Source organism: Notolepis coatsorum (genome assembly GCF_963971535.1).
Source record: "Notolepis coatsorum genome assembly, contig: SCAFFOLD_1829, whole genome shotgun sequence".
Taxonomy (NCBI): Eukaryota; Metazoa; Chordata; class Actinopteri; order Aulopiformes; family Paralepididae; genus Notolepis; species Notolepis coatsorum.
The window spans coordinates 3,159-30,000 of NW_028171757.1; the positions used below are offsets into that span (position 1 = coordinate 3,159).

The following is a 26,842-nucleotide window of genomic DNA, read 5'->3' on the forward strand; positions in this document are numbered from 1 at the left end:
TTCCTACAATAACCCCACGTTCAGTTACCAAGACAAATAGTTCTTATATATAGGTACAATCTGTAATGCCACGTAATGCCGTAATGTTGTTTGTTTTGGTGTGACGTGTGGGTTGGAGTTTGGTAACTTATTATCAGTGATGCCACAGATTACTTTAAAAATAATCTGATTACTGATTACTGCTTTAAAAAGTAATCTAGTTACTTTACTGATTACTTGATTATCAAAGTAACTTAGTTACTCTGAAAGTAGCTAGATTACGAAGTCGTCGTCGTCCCCCCCTGCTGCTGCCACGACATAACAAAACATCTCTCTCTCGCTCTCTCTCTCTCTCTCTCTCTCTCTCTCTCTCTCTCTCTCTCTCTCTCTCTCTCTCTCTCTCTCTCTCTCTCTCTCTCTCTCTCTCTACCAAATCCATTCTGAGACAACGGACTCAGTGCGTACTCCGCGTAACATGAATCTCTCTCTCTCACTCTCATTCTCACTCTCTCTCTCAAGTAGCCAAATTACACTATAAAACGAACTGGATAGTTGATTTAACTTCATGCTGAAGCCATTCTAAAATCAGCTATAAACGTAAACATGACTGTACCCCTGGCTCTCTTATCATCAGCATTATGAGATAGTAACTAAATAGTAACACGGCACAGCCACTTGGAAAAGTAACTGTAATCAGATTACTGGCTTGTAAAAAGTAAGTAAGTTAGATGACTATTTACTGAAAAAGTAATCAGATCATTAGAGTAACTAGTTACTTAGTAACTAGTTACTGGCATCACTGCTTATCATACTGTGATCCCCCCAGACCTAGCCGGGCAGCGTCTATTCGAATAGACATTTCTGGTCATGTGACATGTGCGCCCAATCGCGTGACGAGCTGTGTCTTTGCCCATTTCCGCGTCAAACAGCCTGCAAACGACCTAACGCCTAGTTTATCACTGGTTAAGGTTCGAAAGTTGGTTAAGGTTAGAGTTTGGAATCAGGGCTGGTGTTCTATCGCCCTGCTCTAAGACAAACTCTAACCTTAATAACCAACTTCGAAAGAGTCGCCTAAGCTTAACCGTCGAAAGTACTTGCCGTCACACGATTGGTGCACATGTCACATGACCAGAAACGTCAGTGGCCAATCGGATTCGCAAAACGCACAACTCCGTTGGTATTCGAATATAGGCCGCCGGGCAGAGCCTGATAAGTGCGTCCAGCAGTAGCAGCCCCTCCTCCCTCCCTCCCTCCCTACCCCTGATGAACTTTAACCCACACATCGGATCAAAACAAAAATGAAATGTAAGCAAAGTGCAGCGCCAAGAGGGGCTCCTTTGCCTCTTGATTTCACGGTCATCTCTCTATCTCCCCCGCGGGTTCTTATACTTAACAACGGGCCATAACCAGGAACAACCTGAGGAGAGACAACAACAGAAGGCTTTTCACCGGGAATCAAGTGAAAGCGTAACGAACGGCAGGGGCACTCTGTTAGCAGCGCTGATAATAGGACTTGTAGGAGAGGTGAAAGTGCCTAAGGGGCCCCAACACAATACCGCCTATTGGCCCCTAGCTGTAGACAGATTGATGGCCCCAAGCATTAGTTCCACTGGGCTAGGAGAAGGTCACGCTCACTGGCCAACAAACCAAAATAGACGTGGGACACTAACCATGGGACACTGTTCTCTGTGAGAGAAGACTCCGTTGTGGAGGGTAGGAGGACATGCTTTTAAATAATAAATAAAATATCTATCTATTTATCTATCTATCTATCTATCTATCTATCTATCTATCTATCTATCTATCTATCTATCTATCTATCTATCTATCTATCTATCTATCTATCTATCTATCTATCTATCTATCTATCTATCTATCTATCTATCTATCTATCTATCTATCTATCTATCTATCTATCTATCTATCTATCTATCTATCTATCTATCTGTCTGTCTGTCTGTCTGTCTGTCTGTCTGTCTGTCTGTCTGTCTGTCTGTCTGTCTGTCTGTCTGTCTGTCTGTCTGTCTGTCTGTCTGTCTGTCTGTCTGTCTGTCTGTCTGTCTGTCTGTCTGTCTGTCTGTCTGTCTGTCTGTCTGTCTGTCTGTCTGTCTGTCTGTCTGTCTGTCTGTCTGTCTGTCTGTCTGTCTGTCTGTCTGTCTGTCTGTCTGTCTGTCTGTCTGTCTGTCTGTCTGTCTGTCTGTCTGTCTGTCTGTCTGTCTGTCTGTCTGTCTGTCTGTCTGTCTGTCTGTCTGTCTGTCTGTCTGTCTGTCTGTCTGTCTGTCTGTCTGTCTGTCTGTCTGTCTGTCTGTCTGTCTGTCTGTCTGTCTGTCTGTCTGTCTGTCTGTCTGTCTGTCTGTCTGTCTGTCTGTCTGTCTGTCTGTCTGTCTGTCTGTCTGTCTGTCTGTCTGTCTGTCTGTCTGTCTGTCTGTCTGTCTGTCTGTCTGTCTGTCTGTCTGTCTGTCTGTCTGTCTGTCTGTCTGTCTGTCTGTCTGTCTGTCTGTCTGTCTGTCTGTCTGTCTGTCTGTCTGTCTGTCTGTCTGTCTGTCTGTCTGTCTGTCTGTCTGTCTGTCTGTCTGTCTGTCTGTCTGTCTGTCTGTCTGTCTGTCTGTCTGTCTGTCTTATCTGTCTATCTATCCTTTCTTTAATACCGAGCTATTTCTTGGAAAAACGATAAACGCATCTCCGACACTACAAACACATCCGCCAATACACTTTGATATTTAACAAGCGCTGCTGTATTTGAAGAGGTTTCTCTGTACGAACGCATTCATTTAGCAGAAGGACATTTATGGGGAAAATGCAATTCTACAGACCTGTGGGATTAGCTGACATGAATCCTAGACTGTGTGTGTGAGCTGAATACGACTTTGCGTTGTCAAGGCCAGCCTGTGGTACGCACGCACACACGCACACATTGATTGTTTGTACTGTGTGATATATACGTGAATAAGAGACTGTCTAGAGAGAGTCACATGCTTCCCCCTTTCAAAACACAACACCACACCGGCCGTCCAATGGGAGATAATACAGGTATGACATCACGACTGAATAGCACATATTCTTTTCTTCTTCTTCTTATTATTGGAGGCTGTTCATTTGCTGACAATGAAGCTTCCAGGAAACTGTTTGACACCAGACATTGGAAATGGAAAATGTTATCTTATCTCTGTCAATCAGGGTTTCCGTTAGAATTTTCTTTTGCAGGTCTGAGTGTCCGGTAGATTTCAATCTACCGGACAAATGGGATAAATTCCGGTCAGAGTTTATTGAGCTTAAAAACAATTGATAGGCCTATATAAAGAATGACATCATCAAGGCATTTATAATATTTTAACTTAAAACTAGACTACTTTTGCGTATATACAGTCATTAATATATTCCAAATAAAATAAGTCCCTCGAGACTGCGTGCTGCTGCCGACTTGAGGTGTCGGTGGGCAGTCTGCCCGACCTTAATAAACAGCAGTCTGTTATAATCACATTTTTATGAGCTAACGAATTCCGTTATATTGGACATTTGTATTAATTATATCAAGCGAAGAACTGAGAAATTTGGCAGAGAGACGGCAACATTATCGTGGGTTTGCGCCGTGATGTATATCTCCACCTCCCAACGACTTGGTGCTGCTGCTCATAATGTCCGGTGAAAATAATTCCCTCTAAGCACAATTTGATTATTTGAATTGTATTAAAATAGGCTAAAATTAAATAGCCTATGCGATGAACGAAACAATCATTACATTTGTCGTTGCTTCACCAAGCAGCCGGTCAATGACATCCTGTGTCAGCGAGCTGGCAGCTGATATATTTACGTGAAGCATGGAGCAGGAGCAGACAGAGCAGAGCAGCGGTGTCAGCAGCGCCCCCACCCAACAGCTGAATTGCCAATGGCTGAATTGGAGTACTGCACCCTGCCAAGCCATGCTTCACGTAAATATATCAGCTGCCAGCTCGCTGACACAGGATGTCATTGACCGGCTGCTTGGTGAAGCAACGACAAATGTAATGATTGTTTCGTTCATCGCATAGGCTATTTAATTTTAGCCTATTTTAATACAATTCAAATAATCTAATTGTGTTTAGAGGGAATTATTTTCACCGGACATTATGACCGGAGAGATTAGATATGTCGGACTTCACCAGATTTTGCCGGTCAAATACCGGTAATTACCGGCTAACGGAAACGCTGCTGTCAATAGAACCTGGTCATGTGAGTTTGCACCTCGGTGAAGACCAAGCACATGTTGGTGGGACCATAGTCCAGTAGATGTTTCTAACTGTCCTAAGAAATAGTATCATGGTAGTATTTCAGTTTTACCACGGTATCGGCCAACGTATAAATATGTTAGCGTGACCAGGAGATCAATCTCAGGCTTCTGGTTTATCACCGTAACGTTATATAATGTAGATAAATGGAATAAAACCTCCGTCTACAGAAAGCTGCTCCCGCTAGCTCCTTGTCCTTGCGACAGAGATATTAGGTAGAAAGTTCCAGGCGCTTTCATTCGCACACTGCCCTTGAGGGCTAATAATGAGTCCCCCAGTGCATACTGTACATACTGTACACACACAGCTCATCGTCAGGGGAGACACAAAAGCTTCAAGCTGGAGGCCTCCTAGATACATACTCGAAAACAATAACTTAATTGTCCACGCTCGCAGATATATTTCAACGGTTTTCAAAGCACAGCAGCAGAGTCACAAGCGTCGAGACGTCTTCCTCGCCGCGAGTGAAGACAATCGAGTTATTGTGTGATTGCGTTCCCCGAGTCTGCGACCGGATGTCTTTTTCCACAAGTTTTGGAGGTGAATATAGAACGCTCACCCCCTCCACTGAATACCCGCCGTTTGAAACGCAAGGCACTTGGCTCACGACCGCTCGACAGAGAGGTGTTTTTCACAGCGTGTTTACGTGAATATTCTCATCACTAAGCCAATGAACTTGAGTCCAACACTTCTCAGTTTAGACAAAGAATCTGAGGTGCTGTTGTTGTAGAGGTCCACAAGAATGTAGGACTTTCCCTGCATGAACACACATAGAACCAATAGTTTTAACACAGTAGATAGCAGTTGATTGTACACCCTTGTTTAAGTCATTTACAATAGATAGAATTATAGACAGATAGATAGATAGACAGATAGATAGATAGATAGATAGATAGATAGATAGATAGATAGATAGATAGATAGATAGATAGATAGATAGATAGATAGATAGATAGATAGATAGATAGATAGATAGATAGATAGATAGATAGATAGATAGATAGATAGATAGATAGATAGATAGATAGATAGATAGATAGATAGATAGATAGATAGATAGATAGATAGATAGATAGATAGATAGATAGATAGATAGATAGATAGATAGATAGATAGATAGATAGATAGATAGATAGATAGATAGATAGATAGATAGATAGATAGATAGATAGATAGATAGATAGATAGATAGATAGATAGATAGATAGATAGATAGATATACGGTGGATTTATAGATGGCAATTTTTTGGGATGTCTTGCATTAGCAAAAAACCTGCCAATATCTGCCAATATGCAGCATTAATGGTCTTCGCTAGGCTCCTCCCCCTTCCTCTCCGCTACACCACCACTAGCCAAGTTAGTAAATGCCTGCTCTCACGTCGAACAAATCCTCTTTTCAAACCTTTCATCCCCTCTCCTCTCTTCTGGTAGACGGCCGCTCTACCAGGTACCCGGGATTTGCTGAGAACTTAGTAGAGGATCTTTCTACTATTTTGCACCCTGGTCATGGAATGACCTTCAGAGCGAGCTACAGCTTAGTGATTTTGTCTCCCTGGGAGAGTTCAAAGCTATGCCCATTGATAAGTGTAACTGAAGAGTGCAATTGCAACAGTACTATGTAACTCTTGTCAATTTGAACAGTGCTATCTTTTATAGTTTTTGAAACTTTTTTTTATCTGTGTGCTATCTTGGCCAGGTCTCCTGGTTAAATAAATAAGAACCAACCCAGTCTTTAAATAATAAGAATATCACGTTACTTACCGCAATGAGTGCAATAAAAGCAACATATATTCTTTACCTAAGAAATGCCCCCTTAAAAATATGTTTGAAACTATTTGGATTGAATAAGCAGAATTCGAACCTTAGTCTAGTCTAACGGGTCCCCCATTATGATGTAATGTGATTGTGTCCCCAGGGTGAGGCCAATTCACTCACAGTCCGCGTCCCACGCTAGTTAAGTTTAAAGACCGCTTCTATCAGATTGACTTCCAGCCAGAGGCCTTCCTCCCGGAAGAACGGGCGGTTAATGTCCGGATGAGGATATCTTCCAGAAAGGTCCGTTATTCGGGGTTATCCTCGAGGTATCCTCATCTGACCCGCTTCTGCGCACTTATAGATATTAAATGTTGCTCGCCACTAACGCAGGAGATGCTGGTATCGAGCCCAGCTCTCGGCGTTGCTACCGGCTTGGCCGGTCGTTCATACTAACACAATTGGCAAGTGTTAGAGGGTGGGAAAGCCGGTGGGTGGGGATTGGACGTTGTGGACAGCGACTCCTACAGGTCGGTTGGGTGACGCCGGTGCGGCGGAAGCAGGAAGTAGCGGGGGCAGCGTGAGCCTCCCACGCGTTACTCCTCGCCACTGAGAGTTCGAGCTGCTGCCGTGAAAAGATGCGACAGGCTGCCTCCTCGTGTACCGGAGGGGACACGTGATGCAAGGCTTCTATCCTCCCTACAGCCGACCAGTGGGAGGCATAGTCTAGCAACGTTTAAGACAGGGGAGGGTAGAATTGGAAACACAAAATTGGGATGGGAGAAAAATAGAAAATGGGGAGGAAAAGTGGATACAAAAAAAAGATATTAAATCACCCTGTCCTCCTTCAACATTCAATGATGATCCTCAAAGAAATTTTTAAGTCTGTGGCATTTTCATATACTCTCATTTAGAAGAGTTTGACTTGCAAATAAGTACGACGCACATTAAGGTTTGTGAGATCATCTCAGGTCCTGCGTATGAAACTTAATGTTGTTCCGGTGTTTATACTACAGACATAAAGTGACATTTGACGTGTTCGAAATAGACGGGGAACTGAGTCATCAACTGTGGAACACTCACAGTTAGTCATCAAGCGGGATAGATATAGAACTCAGTTAGTCATCAAGAGGGATAGATAGAAAACGCAGTTAGTCATCAAGAGGGATAGATAGATAACTCACAGTTAGTCATCAATACGTATAGATAGAAAACTCAGTTAGTCATCAATATAGGCATAAATAGTGAGGGCGGGATCCACAAAGAATGGATTGCACGGTGCTAATTGCACCCTTACTTACAATTCATTATGAATTGAAAATGGGGGACCCTGATGTAAACAAGACGAAAGTCTTTCTCTGGTCTGCATCCCCTTAACAAATGTGTGTATTGAGCCGTACTGTATTGTACACCCATTCTGCAATCTGTTAATACAATTTTCAATCAATCAATCACAGTGATTTTTGTGGATCCCGCCCCTTCGAGAGGTAATATGTTGACGAGAAGCCATTTGTATCCAGAGTAACGTTTGATCTATACATCTGATCTGAGGATGAAACACGTCTCCAACCTCCTTACTTACTTTATACTTCAGCGGAGTGCTCTTTTGTTTAGGTCTCAGCCACAAATCGGGCCTTTAATGACACTCAGGAAGCCAATTTTTGCGATTCTCGAGACTTGACTCACCTGGAGTGATGTGTGTGTGTGTGTGTGTGTGTGTGTGTGATCTGACATTCTGTGATGTGAGACGGATACAAGCCGCTAGCTGCTTTGGTTTGTGTGGTTTGGGTTTGTGTGCTCGTTTGCGTAGCGCACGCTCGTGTTTGCATGTGTGAGTGGATACAGTGTGTGTGTGTGTAGCGCCCGCTCGTTGTGTTTGCATGTGTGAGTGGATACAGATCTAATGGATACTGATGCTGCTACAGTGCGTTGCCTCAATAACAAACTGCAGATGAGACGATGCTGTATAAGGTCCTACTAGAGGATTCTATTTATAGCAAGGCATCACTTTGCATTCTCTTTTATGGCCTCATGCAGTTTTATTATATAATTTATACACTTTACACAACTTATTTCTTTTTGTTTACACAACATGGTTGAAAGGAAGCTCACAGGACAAACATTGGCAGTTGTCGTGTTTTACTGTACATTTGAAAAATAAACGTTGATTTGATTGCCCTCAGCTGTGGTGGGCCACCAGCAACCGGTGGTACCTCAACCCTAGACACAAAACTCTGTCACACACACACACACACGCACACACGCACACACGCACACACACTCACACACACACACACACACACACACACACACACACACACACACACACACACACACACACACACACACACACACACGCACACACACGCACACACGCATGCACGCACGCACACACACACACACACACACACACACACACACACACACACACACACACACACACACACACACGCACACACACACACGCACAGACGCACGTGATGAAATCGAATTTGGCCAGATCTAGACATACAGCTCTTTGCGAAACACAATCAAGGTGTTTTCCAGATGTGATTCTTCTTCTTTTTTTGTGGGGGTTGAGGTGATGATAATCGGTGCTGACGTAGTCATGGATAGTGATGCACAAGTCTTATAATTCCCCTCTTAACTCTGTTCTCTCTCTTGACCCGCTGTCATCTGGCTTAATATAGAAATGTCTAGTCAACAGCAAGCGAAGTGAGTGAAGTCATCAGTACTTGTTGTCGTTACTGACAGACTACCGACCGCAGGCCGCACAACTGCATTCTATTCACCCCCTGAACTCTGGCAGTCTGTCAACTGAGCCCTTACTTCCACTGAAGAACCGTTTGGACGGCTCATGGAGTTGTAAAGTCGACCCAATCACTTGGGAGTGTGAATGTGATACACAGTATATCAAAAGAAAGTAATCAACCTCTACCGTCTTTAACTATGACTGAACACAATACTCTTAACTTACTATCTTTAGATAATAAAGTACTCAACCTCTACTGTCTTTAACTATGAATGAACACAACACTCTAACTCACCATCTTTAGATAATAAAGTACTCAACCTCTACTGTCTTTAACTATGAATGAACACAACACTCTAACTCACCTTCTTTAGATAATAAAGTACTCAACCTCTACTGTCTTTAACTATGAATGAACACAACACTCTAACTCACCTTCTTTAGATAATAAAGTACTCAACCTCTACTGTCTTTAACTATGAATGAACATAACACTCTAACTTACCATCTTTAGATAATAAAGTACTCAACCTCTACTGTCTTTAACTATGAATGAACACAACACTCTAACTCACCATCTTTAGACAATAAAGTACTCAACCTCTACTGTCTTTAACTATGAATGAACACAACACTCTAACTTACCATCTTTAGATAATAAAGTACTCAACCTCTACTGTCTTTAACTATGAATGAACACAACACTCTAACTTACCATCTTTAGATAATAAAGTACTCAACCTCTACTGTCTCTTGAACACAACACTCTAACTCACCATCTTTAGATAATAAAGTACTCAACCTCTACTGTCTCTTGAACACAACACTCTAACTTACCATCTTTAGATAATAAAGTACTCAACCTCTACTGTCTTTAACTATGAATGAACACAACACTTTAACTTACCATCTTTAGATAATAAAGTACTCAACCTCTACTGTCTCTTGAACACAACACTCTAACTTACCATCTTTAGATAATAAAGTACTCAACCTCTACTGTCTTTAACTATGAATGAACACAACACTCTAACTTACATCTTTAGATAATAAAGTACTCAACCTCTACTGTCTTTAACTATGAGTGAACACAACACTCTAACTTACCATCTTTAGATAATAAAGTACTCAACCTCTACTGTCTTTAACTATGAATGAACACAACACTCAACGTTGCTCCTCTGAAGGCGTAACACTGAATCAATATGGTTCTTTGTCTGAGGTGCTGTTGATTGGATCTGTGGCAGCGTGACGGATGTTGTCGTATACTTGTTGTGGATCCTTCTGGGAATCGGGCGAAATAGCCTCCTTGTTACCTCGCCTTGAAGACAGATGTCTCACGAGGTTGTTTACCTGTTAAAGCGAGGGAACGGCTGTGGAAACGGCGTATTCACACGGAGATTATTCAGAGTGGAAAGGAAAACAGTGTAAATCTCCACGGCGTTAAAGGACTTTCTGTTGACCTCCTGGAGAGACACGTCTTTACTTTGAACTAAATCACATCAAGCTTAATGGACTGAAGTCTCTTCAAGCCACGTCGCAGGAGAAGACATCACTTAGTTTTTAAACACCATCTGTGATGCAAGACTTTCAGTTTTTCTTTTTTAATGTTGGACCTGGATCCAAATATTGGGTTGTTTTTACAACCAGCCTGTTGCTGAATTATCGCTCGGCCCAAACATCTACGGTAGACATTATTTTTTTTATTTTTAAACACCTGTCTGTAGTGTGGCAGTGAACGGGTTAACCTTCTGTAGTGTGGCAGTGAAAGGGTTAAACACCTGTCTGTGATGCACTTTCATTTTTTTTTTTCATTATCTTTTTACTGTTGGACCATAATTCAAGTATCAGGTTGTTTTACCATAATATCTACAGTCAGCTGCTACTGACCAATCACAGCCCTGAACCCTGTCAGCTGCGTTCCTAGAACCACCTGTGGAAATGTCACACACACACACACACACGCACGCACGCACGCACGCACGCACGCACGCACGCACGCACGCACGCACGCACGCACGCACGCACGCATGCACGCACACACACACACGCACACGCACACACACACACACACACACACACACACACACACACACACACACACACACACACACTCAGCAGAAAATGTGAAGAGAAACAGAGGCTTTGACAACATTGACGGCCCCAAGAGAGACACACACGGCTAAAAACACTAATTTCCACTAATTTCTTTCTCTGTGAAGCAGCCTAGAAACCTGCCCATTTAGACCATTAGCATCAGCAGAGGCTCAATTAGGGAGGCTGCGTCTTTCTTTATGACCTGCAGTTTGTATTCCCACGTAAGTGTCTCATCTTGTTGTCAGCCCCAGGTCAGGGAGGGGGGGGGGCGGGGGGGAGGCCCGGGCCGAGCTCTCCCTAGTTTTGACTTTGAATGAACATTTTGCAAATCAATTCCCAGGCTCCAGTGAGAAGGAGGGGGGAGGGGGAGGAGGGGGGAGGGGCAACAGGCTGTAAAAGTGAGAGGGAGGTCAACACACTAAAATACTTTCAGATGAGGGATGAACAAGAGTAAGACTTTTGTTGGGGATTATTTGATCCTTATCTCTTCTCCTCTCATCTTCTCCTCTCAGCTTCTCCTCTAAGTTTCTTCTCTCAGCTCCTCCTCTCAGCTCCTCTCTTCTCCTCTCAGCTTCTCCTCTCAGCTCCTCTCTTCTCCTCTCAGCTTCTCCTCTCAGCTCCTCTCTTCTCCTCTCAGCTTCTCCTCTCAGCTTCTCCTCTAAGTTTCTTCTCTCAGCTCCTCCTCTCAGCTCCTCTCTTCTCCTCTCAGCTTCTCCTCTCAGCTCCTCTCTTCTCCTCTCAGCTTCTCCTCTCAGCTCCTCTCTTCTCCTCTCAGCTTCTCCTCTCAGCTTCTCTCATCTTCTCCTCTCAGCTTCTCCTCTCAGCTTCTCTCATCTTCTCTTCTCAGCTTCTCCTCTCAGCTCCTCCTCTCAGCTCCTCCTCTCAGCTTCTCCTCTCAGCTTCTCCTCTCAGCTTCTCCTCTCAGCTCCTCCTCTCAGCTTCTCCTCTCAGCTTCTCCTCTCAGCTCCTCCTCTCAGATTATCCTCTCAGATTCTCTTCTCAGCTTCTCCTCTCAGCTTCTCCTCTCAGCTTCTCCTCTCAGCTTCTCCTCTCAGCTCCTCCTCTCAGCTTCTCCTCTCAGCTTCTCCTCTCAGCTCCTCCTCTCAGATTATCCTCTCAGATTCTCTTCTCAGCTTCTCCTCTCAGCTTCTCCTCTCAGCTCCTCTCAGCTTCTCCTCTCAGCTCCTCCTCTCAGCTCCTCTCAGCTCCTCTCAGCTTCTCCTCTCAGCTCCTCTCAGCTTCTCCTCTCAGCCCCTCTCAGCTTCTCCTCTCAGCTCCTCTCAGCTCCTCTCAGCTTCTCCTCTCAGCTCCTCTCAGCTCCTCTCAGCTCCTCCTCTCAGCTTCTCCTCTCAGCTTCTCTCAGCTTCTCTCATCTTCTCCTCTCAGATTCTCCTCTCATCTCCTCTCAGATTCTCCTCTCATCTCCTCTCAGATTCTCCTCTCCCCCATCTGTATTTTCTTTAACAAAAGATTATAAGCCTCTTTTCCACTCACCAAATAGCAGCTCCTTTTCAAGATTCAAGACGTGTAGTTCTCGCCATACAGTAGAGGTAACGAGTACAATGAAATGCTTACTCTCCTCTCAGTACCTCAGCACAACATAATTGAATGAATTCACTTGAATTTCCCTGTGAGGGATTCATAAAAAGATATCCTATATCCTATCCTCCTATAATACTAAAAGCAATAATGGCAACACAATACGAGAGTTACATCTTGATCAAATATACACTGAAAAAAGTCTAATATATAGAAAGAGAGAGAGAGAGAGCATACATTGTAATGCATACAGCATACTGTACAGGATTGTTGTTTTTAAAGGAGTCTTCCATCCCTGGACAAGAGCAGTCAGAAGTAACCCTTTCACTACCACACTACAGAAGGTTAACCCTTTCACTACCACACTACAGAAGGTTAACCTTTCACTACCACACTACAGACGGTTAACCTTTCACTACCACACTACAGAAGGTTAACCCTTTCACTACCACACTACAGAAGGTTAACCCTTCACTACCACACTACAGAAGGTTAACCTTTCACTACCACACTACAGAAGGTAACACTTTCACTACCACACTACAGACGGTTAACCTTTCACTACCACACTACAGATGGTTAACCCTTTCACTACCACACTACAGAAGGTTAACCTTTCACTACCACACTACAGACGGTTAACCTTTCACTACCACATTACAGAAGGTTAACCCTTTCACTACCAGACTACAGAAGGTTAACCTTTCACTACCACACTACAGACGGTTAACCTTTCACTACCACACTACAGAATGTTAACCCTTTCACTACCACACTACAGAAGGTTAACCTTTCACCACCACACTACAGACGGTTAACCCTTTCACTACCACACTACATAATGTTAACCCTTTCACTACCACACTACAGACGGTTAACCTTTCACTACCACACTACAGACGGTTAACCTTCTGTAGTGTGGTAGTGAAAGTGTTAACCCTTTGTCGCGTGGCAGTGAAAGGGTTAGCCTTCTGTATGTTGCAGTGAAAGGGTTAACCCTTTGGTAGTGTGGTAGTGAAAGGGTTAAGAGGTGTTGGGTGGAGGGTATATTTTCAGAGCGTTAGCTTAGCTTATAGCCTTCAATTTAAATTCCAAACCGCCGCACGGCTTAATCTCCCCTCCTCTCTCTCTCTTCTCCCCCATAAAGCCGCCGCAGAGTGATAAGGATTTTTAGGCGTTTTGGTTTCCAATATCGTGCTTTATTTTCCCAAGCGCTTCAGGGTTGAAATGAAGGACACGTCTCACCACCGTGTCTGGGTCGGAGCGCGCCGCTCATCCCATGGTTTACCTCGGCTGGGCTTTAGGGAACACGAAGAACCCTGCCTGGACGTTCTCCCGTTTGTTTATCTCACGAGTCATAACACACGTACTTCACAGGGGTGTTTGTGGACGAGCGGTGGGCTTTTCTCTAACTCTAAGGCGGTTGGTAGATGTAGGCGTGAGGATTAATGTAGACCTCGGTAGAGGTCGTAGGTCAACGTATAGGGGCTTAGGAAGGTGACGTTTCTGGAGCGGGTCTGCCCTCCTTCTCCTTCTCCTCCTCCTCCTCCATCCCCTCCTCTGCTCTCCTTCTCCTCCTTCATCCCCTCCTCTGCTCTCCTTCTCCTCCTCCATCCCCTCCTCCGCTCTCCTTCTCCTCCTCCATCCCCTCCTCCGCTCTCCTTCTCCTCCTCCATCCCCTCCTCTGCCCTCCTTCTCCTCCTCCATCCCGTCCTTCTCCTCCTCCATCCCCTCCTCCGCTCTCCTTCTCTTCTTCCATCCCCTCCTCCGCTCTCCTTCTCCTCCTCCATCCCTTCCTCTGCCCTCCTTCTCCTCCTCCATCCCCTCCTTCTCCTCCTCCATCCCCTCCTCCGCTCTCCTTCTCTTCCTCCATCCCCTCCTCCGCTCTCCTTCTCCTCCTCCACCCCCTCCTCCGCCCCTCCTTCCCCTCCTCCTTCTCCTCCTCCGCCCTCCATCCCCTCCTCCGCCCCTCCTTCTCTTCCTCCATCCCCTCCTCCGCTCTCCTTCTCCTCCTCCACCCCCTCCTCCGCCCCTCCTTCCCCTCCTCCTTCTCCTCCTCCGCCCTCCATCCCCTCCTCCGCCCCTCCTTCCCCTCCTCCTTCTCCTCCTCCGCCCTCCATCTCCTCCTCCATCCCCTTCTCCTCCTCCTTCTCCTCCTCCATCCCCTTCTCCTCCTCCTTCTCCTCCTCCATCCCCTCCTCCGCCCTCCTTCTCCTCCTCCATCCCCTCCTCCGCCCCTCCTTCTCCTCCTCCGTCCCCTCAGTTTCATTGCATTTCGCAGTTTCGCTGATTCCTCCATGTTGTATTGTGTGACCCACCAACGATGGCGACCGGCGTTGCCGTAGCAACGCATAGCGATGGTCTAACTCCCCAACCACAAGTGTCCCCGTGGTCAGCTGGGTCATCATCATTACATCATTGGGAGATCTTATCAATATTTGGGAGGATGTTGGCACCCAGGAAGCACTTGGTTTTTGAGATATTGGATGTAGAAATTATTCACATCGGCTTGCTATAGTGGATGCACGTACATGGGAGAATCAAAGGAATTATATAAAAAATTAAATAAAAAGATTTGGGAACAATTTCGATCTCAAAATAACATAAGCAACCCGCCGATTGAAGTGCCTTCTGATTGGGCTGAAATGGCCTCTTGGAATAGGTGGAATATCTCTTTTTCCTGTGATTTGTAAAAGCGAGCGGCCGATGTGCTGATAGGGTTATTTTCCTCCTGAGAGAGGATGAAAGCCTCCTGGCCCGGTGGTGAGTGATGGAGCTCCGTGCTGGGAGCCAGCGACTCCAGCTCTGGTACTGAGGCTGTGCTCTTTTATATCACGAGGTCAGACCAAGACACTGTGTAAGTTATGGAAGGGGAAGGAAGGCGCCTCCTCAGCACTATCTCGTTCTCCCCTGTAGAGTTTGTACTTCTTTTTAAAGTTTATTTTTCTAAATTTCTCTCATTTGTAAAAAAATATCCCAATCTTAAGTCTTTGTGCTTATATTGCGTCTGTACATGAGAGAACTTAACGCATGCGTACTCGGCTGCACATGTCACTTCATTAAATTGGCTACTGAGAAAACAACGTGGCTTGTATCAACAAGATACCGGAGAGAAACAAACGTAGCGCTTGTATCAACCAAGCCGCATGTTAAGTTCTTTTTTTTTGTTATCTACTTTTTCTCCTCCTTTTTCTGTGATTTTTCTCCCCATCCCAATTGACCTCTCGTGCCAATTCTCCCTCCCCTGTCCTGATCGTTGCTCGCATGTGCCCCCCCACTGGCCGGTTGTAGGGAGGATAGAAGCCTTGCATCACATGTCCCCTCCGATACACGAGGAGGCAGCCTGTCACATCTTTTCACCTGCCAGCGCGGACTCTCATTTGGCGAGGTGTAACGTGTGGGAGGCTCACACTACCCCCGCCATTTCCTGTCTCTGCTGTGCAGTCGTCCCCCAACCGACCCGTAGGAGTCGCTGTCCACAACGTCCAGATTACCACCCATCGACTTCCACCCGCTGACTCTGCCAATTGAGTTAGTATGACGGCCGGCCCAAGCCGGAGGCAACGCCGACAGCCGGAGTCGAACCCGGTGTCTCTTGCGTTGGTGACGAGTGCAATGTCCGCTGCGCCACCCAGCCGCGCATGTTAAGTTCTTATGACAAAAGGCAAGATATCATAGCTCATACATATTACCACTATAACTGACGTGACTCTAATTGACACCTTTGAAAGCACAGAACGCCAATCAATCAAGCGAAAAAGAAGAAAAAGCATCAGACTCAACTCCTCGAACTTCCCCATGGTTTCATTAGTCTCTGTGTGTAGCTTTGAAGCTCCAACCACGCTGCCCTCGTATCCTGCAGGTTAAAGCTAATAGGACCCCAGAGACAACAGGCCTCCTCCCGCTTCTCCTAGCAGATATTTACACTCTCCAGACTTGGCTTGTCCATTTAACATCGTCTTTCTATCTATTCCTCTTCCTGATTCTAGACACAGTAATGTTCCTTCGTATCATATCCGGTTGGATCCTGCACCGTACAGTCTCACTTTTTCATTTAGAAAGTGAGTTCAGTAGGAGGAAATACAATTTTAAACATCAGTTTGCACGTACCACACTTAAACAGATGTGTCCTTCAGTTATTGGTGTAAAGTTGTGGAATTCTCTCCATAGCGAGCTTAAGTCAAGTCGAGAGTTTTATTTGTCACGGCATACAAGTAAGTATACAGTGAAATGCGGGGGTCTTGCCCGCAACGATTGTGCAATAATACAATAATAAGAATCCAATAGGATGAGAATAAGACATTTGTGCAATAATACAAGAATAAGAATAAAGACATATCAGGTATATGTACATGAAGTTTACAAAAAGCATGGTAAGGGGCAGGTGGCGTAGCGGAGATTGCATTCGTCACCAACCCCGGAGATGCTAGGATTCGCCTGTTCGAATCCAGCTCACAGCTCCGGGGTTGTCACCAGCTTGGCTGGCCGTTCACACTAATACAATTGGCAGTATTAGAGGGTGGGAAAGCTGGCGGGGTGGGTCCGGGTCATTGTAAACAGCGACTCCTACAGTTCGGTCGGGGCGCCTGCTAAGCGCGGATAGGATCTAAGGGGGGTAGTGTGATCCTCCCACACGCTACGCCCTCTCAGTGAGAATCCGCGCTGCCAGGTGAAAAGAAGCGGTTGATTGGTTAGACGTGTGTCAGAGGAAGCACGTGATAGCCTCCACTCTCCCAGACCGACTGTGGGGGGTAAGTGCGCAGCGACCAGGAAGGGGATTGGGAATTGGCATAACGACTAAACATTGGGATGGGAGAAAATCGGAGGAAAAAGGAGGGGGAGAAAGATCAATAAAAAAAAACAAAAAGCATGGTAAGACATGCTAAGGTCCTGCTAAGGGATGTAATCATGTTTGTCAATTCAAAAACAATTATAAAAAATAAATATTTAGTCAGTATTTAGTCAAATGTGATCTGAATAGTGAGATCTTTTCTATTTATTTTATTTTATTTTATTCTTTATTATTATTATTGTGATCATTTAATTAGTTTGAACTGGATTGTTTGTTACTTTGTATATGGTATAAATTATTATTTTGTGTAAATTAGGTTGTACGCTCCTTTTGCCCATGGTATGGTATTTATGATTTTGTATGAAAAAATTATTGTATTGTTTCCATGTGGCAAATACAACTCTGAATCTGAATCTGAATCTGAATCTGTCAGTCACCTCCGGTAGGATGTAGCACATGATGAAATGTCTAATGAATCAGAGATGTCAGTCAAAGATCAGACAGACAGGCACGCAGCAATTCACGAGGAATCTGAGATGTCAGTCAAAGATCAGACAGACAGGCAGGCAGCGCGTCTCGTATCTCGTATAGATATTTATCTTGAGGACACAGTTGACTTGCGCCTCACATGGTCATACTGGACAACTATGTGAATCTAAACGGGGACAGAACATTTCTAGCAACGACTGTAGTTATATTGATCATATATATTTGTACTTATATTGATCTTATATTACTGTAGTTATATTGATCATATATTACTGTAGTCATATTGATCATATATTACTGTAGTCATATTGATCATATATTACTGTAGTTATATCGATCATATAGAATTACCATAGTTATGGGCAGCCGGGTAGCGCAGCGGACTAAGCGTCTGTCTTACAGAGCCAGTGGGATTGAATCCGGCTGTGGTGCCTCCGGCTTGGTCGGTCGTCCATACTGACACAATTGGCTGTGTTAGCGGGTGGGAAACCCGGCGAGGGTGGGTCCTGGTCGTTGTAAACAGCGACTCCTACAGTTCGGTCGGGGCGCCTGCACAGCGAGGGAAGGATCTGGGGGAGGTAGTGTGATCCTTCCACACGTTACACTCTCCCAGCGAGAGTCCGCGCTGCCAGGTGAAATGAAGCGGTGGGCTGGGTACACATGTGTCGGAGGAAGCATGTGATAGTCTCCGCCCTCCCAGACCGACGGTAGGGGGTAGAGTGCGCAACGACCAGGAAGGGGATTGGGAATTGGCATAACGACTAACATTGGGAGGGGAGAAAAATCGGAAAAAGAAAAAGGAGGAAAAAGATAATAATAAAAATAAAATAAAATTACCATAGTTATATTGATCATATATTACTGTAGTTATAATGATCATATATTACTGTAGTCATATTGATCATATATTACTGTAGTCATATTGATCATATATTACTGTAGTTATATTGATCATATATAGTTACCATAGTTATATTGATCATATATTTCTGTAGTTATAATGATCATATTATATTACTGTGGTATTACATTTAGAGGAGATCATAGACCCAGCTTCGAATGCATATTAATAAAGACCTATATATAGAATAACATATATGAAAGCTAAAAAAATAAAAGCAGCGGATATTCTTCCTCAAACCGGTTCTGACTACCAGAGGTACGATGGATGTTCCTATAGGTAATATTTAGCTGCCTCTCACTCGGTGGTTTCTAAAGAGCTCTCAGTAATATTTAGCCGCCTCTCACTCGGTGGTTTCTAAAGAGCTCTCAGTAATATTTAGCTGCCTCTCACTCTGTGGTTTCTAAAGAGCTCTCAGTAATATTTAGCCGCCTCTCACTCGGTGGTTTCTAAAGAGCTCTCAGTAATATTTAGCCGCCTCTCACTCGGTGGTTTCTAAAGAGCTCTCAGTAATATTTAGCCGCCTCTCACTCTGTGGTTTTTAAAGAGCTCTCAGTAATATTTAGCCGCCTCTCACTCGGTGGTTTCTAAAGAGCTCTCAGTAATATTTAGCTGCCTCTCACTCGGTGGTTTTTAAAGAGCTCTCAGTAATATTTAGCTGCCTCTCACTCTGTGGTTTCTAAAGAGCTCTCAGTAATATTTAGCTGCCTCTCACTCGGTGGTTTCTAAAGAGCTCTCAGTAATATTTAGCCGCCTCTCACTCAGTGGTTTATAAAGAGCTCTCAGTAATATTTAGCCGCCTCTCACTCGGTGGTTCTAAAGAGCTCTCAGTAATATTTAGCCGCCTCTCACTCGGTGGTTTCTAAAGAACTCTCAGTAATATTTAGCTGCCTCTCACTCGGTGGTTTCTAAAGAGCTCTCAGTAATATTTAGCCGCCTCTCACTCGGTGGTTTCTAAAGAGCTCTCAGTAATATTTAGCCGCCTCTCACTCGGTGGTTTCTAAAGAGCTCTCAGTAATATTTAGCAGCCTCTCACTCGGTGGTTTCTAAAGAGCTCTCAGTAATATTTAGCTGCCTCTCACTCGGTGGTTTCTAAAGAGCTCTCAGTAATATTTAGCCGCCTCTCACTCGGTGGTTTCTAAAGAGCTCTCAGTAATATTTAGCCGCCTCTCACTCGGTGGTTTCTAAAGAGCTCTCAGTAATATTTAGCCGCCTCTCACTCTGTGGTTTCTAAAGAGCTCTCAGTAATATTTAGCTGCCTCTCACTCGGTGGTTTCTAAAGAGCTCTCAGTAATATTTAGCCGCCTCTCACTCGGTGGTTTCTAAAGAGCTCTCAGTAATATTTAGCCGCCTCTCACTCGGTGGTTTCTAAAGAGCTCTCAGTAATATTTAGCCGCCTCTCACTCGGTGGTTTCTAAAGAGCTCTCAGTAATATTTAGCCGCCTCTCACTCGGTGGTTTCTAAAGAGCTCTCGGTAATATTTAGCCGCCTCTCACTCGGTGGTTTCTAAAGAGCTCTCAGTAATATTTAGCCGCCTCTCACTCGGTGGTTTCTAAAGAGCTCTCAGTAATATTTAGCCGCCTCTCACTCGGTGGTTTCTAAAGAGCTCTCAGTAATATTTAGCCCCCTCTCACTCGGTGGTTTCTAAAGAGCTCTCAGTAATATTTAGCCGCCTCTCACTCGGCGGTCTCTTCCTCCTTCCTCCATTTAACATTTCCACATGGCTTGTTCTAAACAACTTGGCCTGTAAAATGTACGAGTCAGCTTTTAAAGGTTCTGTGTCCTGCTGGGCTCCCACCCCGCCCCCCTCCCCCGCGCCGGACCGGTCTGTTCAGCCATGACACACACACCACACACACGCTGCTGCCTGAAAGCCACTGGGCCTTGAGGGAGAGAAGAAGAAGAGGGGCACTTAACCAAATGACGACTTGTTGTTTTCATTATTTTATCCGACGAGAGAGCGGCTCCACACAACAGGCAGAGAACACGGGCCCCTTTACTTTTAGGAATTCTGATTCAAAGTCTTGAGGAATACACTAGAGAGACTGCACGGCTTAGTCTAGTGAACTAGCCCGTTGGTCCGATAGGAAGAAAGATATTATTAATATAATATTATAATATATCATTCACTTTTCACTTTTCATAACTGCTTTTCTTCACGATGAAGCTCATTTAAAGCGAACGCGTTGCGATACCGCGCTGCTAACGTCTCATGATCCAATGAGATTATCAATAGCGGCTGTCGTCGTTTGCATACAGCCTCTCAAAGCCAATCAAGTGCCGTCTCACCGACGGTCTAATGCGCTGTTTAAGCCTCCACCGGGCCGGCGCTTCTGTGTGATCCTTTTTTGGCAAGAAAATCATAATTCAGTATCACATAAAAAATGCATCGCTATCCCCCCCGGTGCCTCGTCATCTAGTCAACGAGCACTTTAATACCTGGCAAAAGAAAATCTGTCTAACCTTCTAAAAGGTTATTGGATCTGATCGTCGTCTCGCTATAGAAGTTCCTCGTCGTGACGCCTCGCTGTTTCCCCCCTCGCATACAGTTTCCCATTTCAGTGCCGTCTTTCAGGAAGTAATTGCTTTGAAGGAAGAGCCACGTCAGAAGCCATGCCACGTCCTCCATCAGCGGAACACACTTCGACTGAAATGCTAATCCTGGAGAGAGAAAAACCACCCGAGGATTTGCCAGTCGGTCTGTTTGGGGAGGGAGGGAGGGAGGGAGGGAGGGAGGGAGGGAGGGAGGGAGGGAGGGAGGGAGGGAGGGAGGGAGGGAGGGAGGGGGGAGTTTTAAAATTGGCTAATGTGACGCTTCCTCTCCTCTTATTATTGGCTGTTATCGCGGAAACTCGGAAAAGCCTTGTTCGTACACCAGCACCTGTGGAGAGAACCACGTCAAGATTATCCCGTCTTTGTTTTGAAGACAGTCGAGCTCATTAGCTGAACATGGGAGGGAGGGGGGAAACCCTATGGAGTGCTAAAAAAAAAAAAAGATTCCCCAAAAAAAGAATTCATAAAAGCCGCAATAATCGGCGCTGGAGTGAAAATCTGTTCCTCTGACAAACGATGTCGGGCTTTGTGGCTCCATGGCTCTCGCTGTGGCGTTCGATCACCAAAACATTCTCTCGGGGGGGGGGGGGGGGGGGCTTCCTCTCGTGCCTCGCGGCGCTTTGCGTGTTTGCGTTGTTGTCGCTGTGTTCATACTGTATGTATATAATTGTCACGCAACGCAGTGCCTGTCATTCAAATTGGAAGGAGGCTGGAGGAAGACAGAGGAAAGGCAATTTCAAAGCAACGGCAAAAAAAAAAACTGTGGGGATTGGATCCACCCCCCCCCCCTCCCCAACCGCCTCTCCTTCTCCCTCCCTTCCTCTCTTTATCTCTCTATCTCCCTGTCTCCCTCTCCCTCCCTGTCTTTAGCTCTCTATCTCTCCGTCTCTCTCTCTCTCTCTCTCTCTCTCTCTGACAACCTTACGGAGGAGACGGCGCTCTTGACAGTCGACACACATTTCTATGAATCCTGAGAGCCCGAGGGTACCGCGAAGCACACACAGTATGACTTTATTCATCCAAAGCGTTTTGCTTGTGATGTAACGTGTAAAAAAAAAGAAATGAAGAAAAAAATCGAAACACACAAAAATAAACACGTCTGCATTTCCAATACATCTTGGTATAATTCTGTGTACTGTATCTCAGATGTTCCAATGTTGCTGTATTCTCTCTCTCTCCTCGTCCGTCCACCCTTCGCTCTGTGCTGCTAACTGTATATAGCGATGACCGGAACTGACCTTGCTGACAGTGTTTTTACCCTCAAGTATGCGACGGCACCGCCCCAGAAAAACGTCCCTTGATGCTTGGGGGGTGGCGGGTACAGAAAGCACACGGCGTGCCTCTCTCTCTCCCCGGCCTCCACCAGATTGAGTTCATCTTCTTGTTGTTTAGCTCCTTTTCATTCCACACAACCTCTACCACCCCAACCCCCCCCCCCCCCCCCCCCCCCCCCCTCCTCCGCCGCCTCTCCTCACCTTCTCAGCCCTGGCTGTCTGTGTCACATCGCTATTATCCCTTTCACTGCCACACACGACAGCCGGTTAACCCTTTCCCACTGTGACAATACAGAAGGTTAGCCCTTTTTACTATCACACAACCGACGGCGATGCTCCATATCATTGAGCTTCCGCGATCGTCGGTGGTTGTGTGATAGTAAAAGGGCTAACCTTCTGTATTGTCACAGTGAAAGGGTTAACCTCCATCATTCCTCTTTCACAACCTTTTTACAACCGGAGACTTTTAAACTAGGGATGTTCGATATTGGCATTTTTTTTTTTTTACCGATATCCGATATATACCGATATTGTCCATCTCTTGCAGTTTATAACCCCCGTCCTTCCATCAACTCGACTGGACTGAAATATTTATATTTTATTAAATTATTTGCACTATTGAGAACATTGAGGACATTGATACTTTATTACTATATTACTATTATTATTGACATTATTATTTCGCACATGCTATATCTTATGTTGTATGCCAGGTGGTGATGTTCCTAACACATTTTCGTTGTACCAACAATGACAAATAAAGATCTATTCTATTAATTTCCGATACCGATATCAACCGATACCGATATATGCAGGCCCCCCCCCCCAAAAATACGGACTAATTTCAGGTCATTAACATTACATATCTCCTGTCGTGGAATTAACACAACATTATGCATACTTTTGACAACAAATAAAATAAGAATCTGTTCTTACTTGCTTGCCTGGGTAAATAAAGGTTAAATAAATGTAAAAAAAAATTATAATAATAATGTTTTTATTTTAATTTCTTTTTTAACCGATACCGATAATATCCGATATTACATTTTAATGCCAATATCGGTAGGCCGATAATATCGCACATCCCTACTTTTAACCCCTCCGCGTTTTTTCCCTTCTTTGAAGCGTTACCCCCGCAAATGAACCTCGCCTCTCCCTTCTCTCCCTCTCCCCCCCAGGGTCCAGGCCGCGGCTGGAGGACGCGGCGCCGCGCGTGGTGGAGCACCCGTCCGACCTGATCGTGTCCAAGGGCGAGCCGGCCACGCTCAACTGCAAGGCGGAGGGCCGGCCCACGCCCATGATCGAGTGGTACAAGGACGGGGACCGCGTGGAGACGGACCGGGAGGACCCGCGCTCCCACCGCATGCTGCTGCCCAGCGGCTCGCTCTTCTTCCTGCGCATCGTGCACGGGAGGCGGAGCAAGCCGGACGAGGGCGTGTACGTGTGCGTCGCGCGCAATTACCTGGGCGAGGCGGTCAGTCGCAACGCGTCGTTGGAGGTGGCAAGTAAGTGTTACGGAGGGTTTTTTTGCCGACATTTTGGACCGCGCTATCTATACGTATACAATGCACTGAATGGGCTATGTGGAATGTGGCTGTAGTTTATCCGTCAGGCAGAAATGGTATACACGTTGGTGGTTAGCAGGATTGGTTTGGATATGACAGGAATGGTGGGTCCACCTTGGAAAATAGTAGCTTTTGAATCTTTGATCGTTGGACTGCGTTGGACTGCGGTGTACCGGATTTTCACTCAACCAAAAATACAAGCTGGCAGCTAATGTGGTAGTCTACACCCTCCCCAGACTGACAGTAGGGCAGCATGTGGTAGTCTACACCCTCCCCAGGCCGACAGAGGAGGCATGTGGTAGTTCTACACCCTCCCCAGACCGACAGAGGAGGCATGTGGTAGTTCTACACCCTCCCCAGACCGACAGAGGAGGCATGTGGTAGTTCTACACCCTCCCCAGACCGACAGAGGAGGCATGTGGTAGTTCTACACCCTCCCCAGACCGACAGAGGAGGCATGTGGTAGTCTACACCCGCCCCAGACCGACAGAGGAGTCATGTGGTAGTCTACACCCTCCCCAGGCTGACAGAGGAGGCATGTCGTAGTCTACACCCTCCCCAGACCGACAGAGGAGGCATGTGGTAGTCTACACCCGCCCCAGACCGACAGAGGAGTCATGTGGTAGTCTACACCCTCCCCAGGCTGACAGAGGAGGCATGTGGTAGTCTACACCCTCCCCAGACCGACAGAGGAGGCATGTGGTAGTCTAAGTCTACACCCTCCCCGGACCGACAGAGGAGGCATGTGGTAGTCTACACCCTCCCCATGACGATAGTAGGGGAAATAATGGAAGGGAATTGGCATAAGGACTAAAATTGGGGGGATGGGAGAAAAGAAAAAATTCCACAATTGAAGTCTCGAGGAAACGTGAAAATATTCACTCTCTCAAAGGGTTCACGGGTTAAATCCCGCTGAGTATGGAGGGCCTCTGGGGAAGAAGATTCCTCCAAGGACGGTCTGTCCTCTTATCAGTAGCATCGCCTCAGCAGTCACACCTGTAGACGTACCCCCCCCTAGAAAACCAGCCTCGGTATCAGACACATCTCTCTCTCACACCGCGGAGAACCAAGGCCACTATCGCTGTCAGACCAGATCTTATTAGTGTGAGACAGATGACAGCCCTGGCAGCAGATAACAGATGTCGCCAATGGACAGGAGAGCTGGAAAACTTTATGCACACTAAAAAGTTGCAGTGCATGACACTTGTTTTTTTTCTACTTTTGAGCATTTCCTAAAAAGCTCAAATAATTAAAAATATTGATTTGACACCACTCCTTCTCACAGACGTTGTCACATAAAATTGTATAATAAGTTGAACGGGCTCCCCCTCGTCACTCCTATTTTGACGACAAAAATAAAAGCCAATGCTGCGAGTTAGCTTAAAAAAGGAAGTTGACAGCTTGTGAATTTCTTTTTACAGTGTTGAAAATAAAACCGTTCTGGTTCTCGCTGCCATATGTTAGTCCTGAGATACAACAGGCCCCCCCCCCCGCCAGCTCCCTATTCTGACGAGACGCCCGTTATCTGCCCCTCAGCAGGGCGGGCCGCGATTGGCCGACTGATCGGGCCGCGCTCTAATGAAGTGCGGATGGGGCCGATTAGATCTCCAGCTATCGGATTAGGCCGTCCGATATCGCATTAGAGCTTCATTCTATAACTCTTGTTTTCACAACAGGGACGGGTTGATTTGAAGATGGCGGAGATGGCGTCCGTGAGTGGGAGTGAAGGGTATAGCTTGTTGTTATCTGGAAGGCATTTTTATTGATTTCATAGTAAGAAGAAAACATGTTTTTCAATACAGATTATGAGTGGGGAGGCGCGGGAGGTGCTACTGGAGGTTTTACATGAGGGACATGGATGTTCAGACTGTGGGCAGATCAGTGTTATCAGTGTGCCAATCGTTTCCATTCCGATTCACAAAGTTTCTATTCTACATCGATTCGGTGTGGGATGTTACAGTTATATAATACCAATTTTGAAATATGTATATATTACCAAATATGAAAGACATTCTCGGAGAACTAATGCTATGAATTGTACAAGGAACCCTCTAACCTGGTGCGTTATTAAACATGTTAATGTTTACATTAGGAATTTACCACAAAGCAGATCTCAGGATTTCATGAATCAATATCAGATTATTCTGATATAAGATGTAGGAATATATATATATATATTTTTTAACCCAGCCCTATAGTTACAGCTAATACTACAACTAATACTACTATTACTTCTACTACTACTACTGCTGCTACTACTACTACTACTACTACTACTACTACTACTACTACTACTACTACTACTACTACTACTACTACTACTACTACTACTACTACTACTACTACTACTACTACTACTACTACTACTACTACTACTACTACTACTACTACTACTACTACTACTACTACTACTACTACTACTACTACTACTACTACTACTACTACTACTACTACTACTACTACTACTGCAGTACTACTAAACAGAAAACAAGTTGGTGAAATTTGGCAACACCCAAACGTCAGCCTTCACAGACGAGCCAGTGAAAGTTGTAAACCAGTTCCTCCAATCCCCTCACACCTACCTCTCCCAATATTGTTCACCTCTAAAACTCCAAACATCCCAGGAATCCCTCAGTGCGCTAACGCAAAACAGCTGAACCAGGAGAAAGAGCCGGTCTCACTGTAAGATCCAGTGAAACTCTAGACTCCCGTTGAATACTTTAGGGCAGGCGCTGTGTTTTTCTGGTGGGCTCAGGCTCCTAACCTAATAATCCTGCTGGAAAAACACAGCCTATCTCTGTCTGTGTCTCTACCCCTTTCCCACTGCATGGTACCTACTCAACTCTACTCTACTCTACTCTGCCTTTTCGGTTTTCCATTGCCA

The 26,842-nt window shown here is 45.3% G+C and overlaps 1 protein-coding gene across 1 annotated transcript; it reads left to right on the forward strand.

Moving 5' to 3' along the window:
* Positions 1-23,571: 23,571 nt before the first annotated feature.
* Positions 23,572-26,640, forward strand: LOC311248187 (roundabout homolog 2-like; the record flags this gene model as incomplete). Its single annotated transcript, XM_084339117.1, has 2 exons — positions 23,572-23,898; positions 26,583-26,640. Coding segments are annotated over 2 exons (385 nt in total), but the record flags the coding sequence as incomplete, so codon positions are not given.
* Between the last annotated feature and the right edge of the window lie 202 nt (positions 26,641-26,842).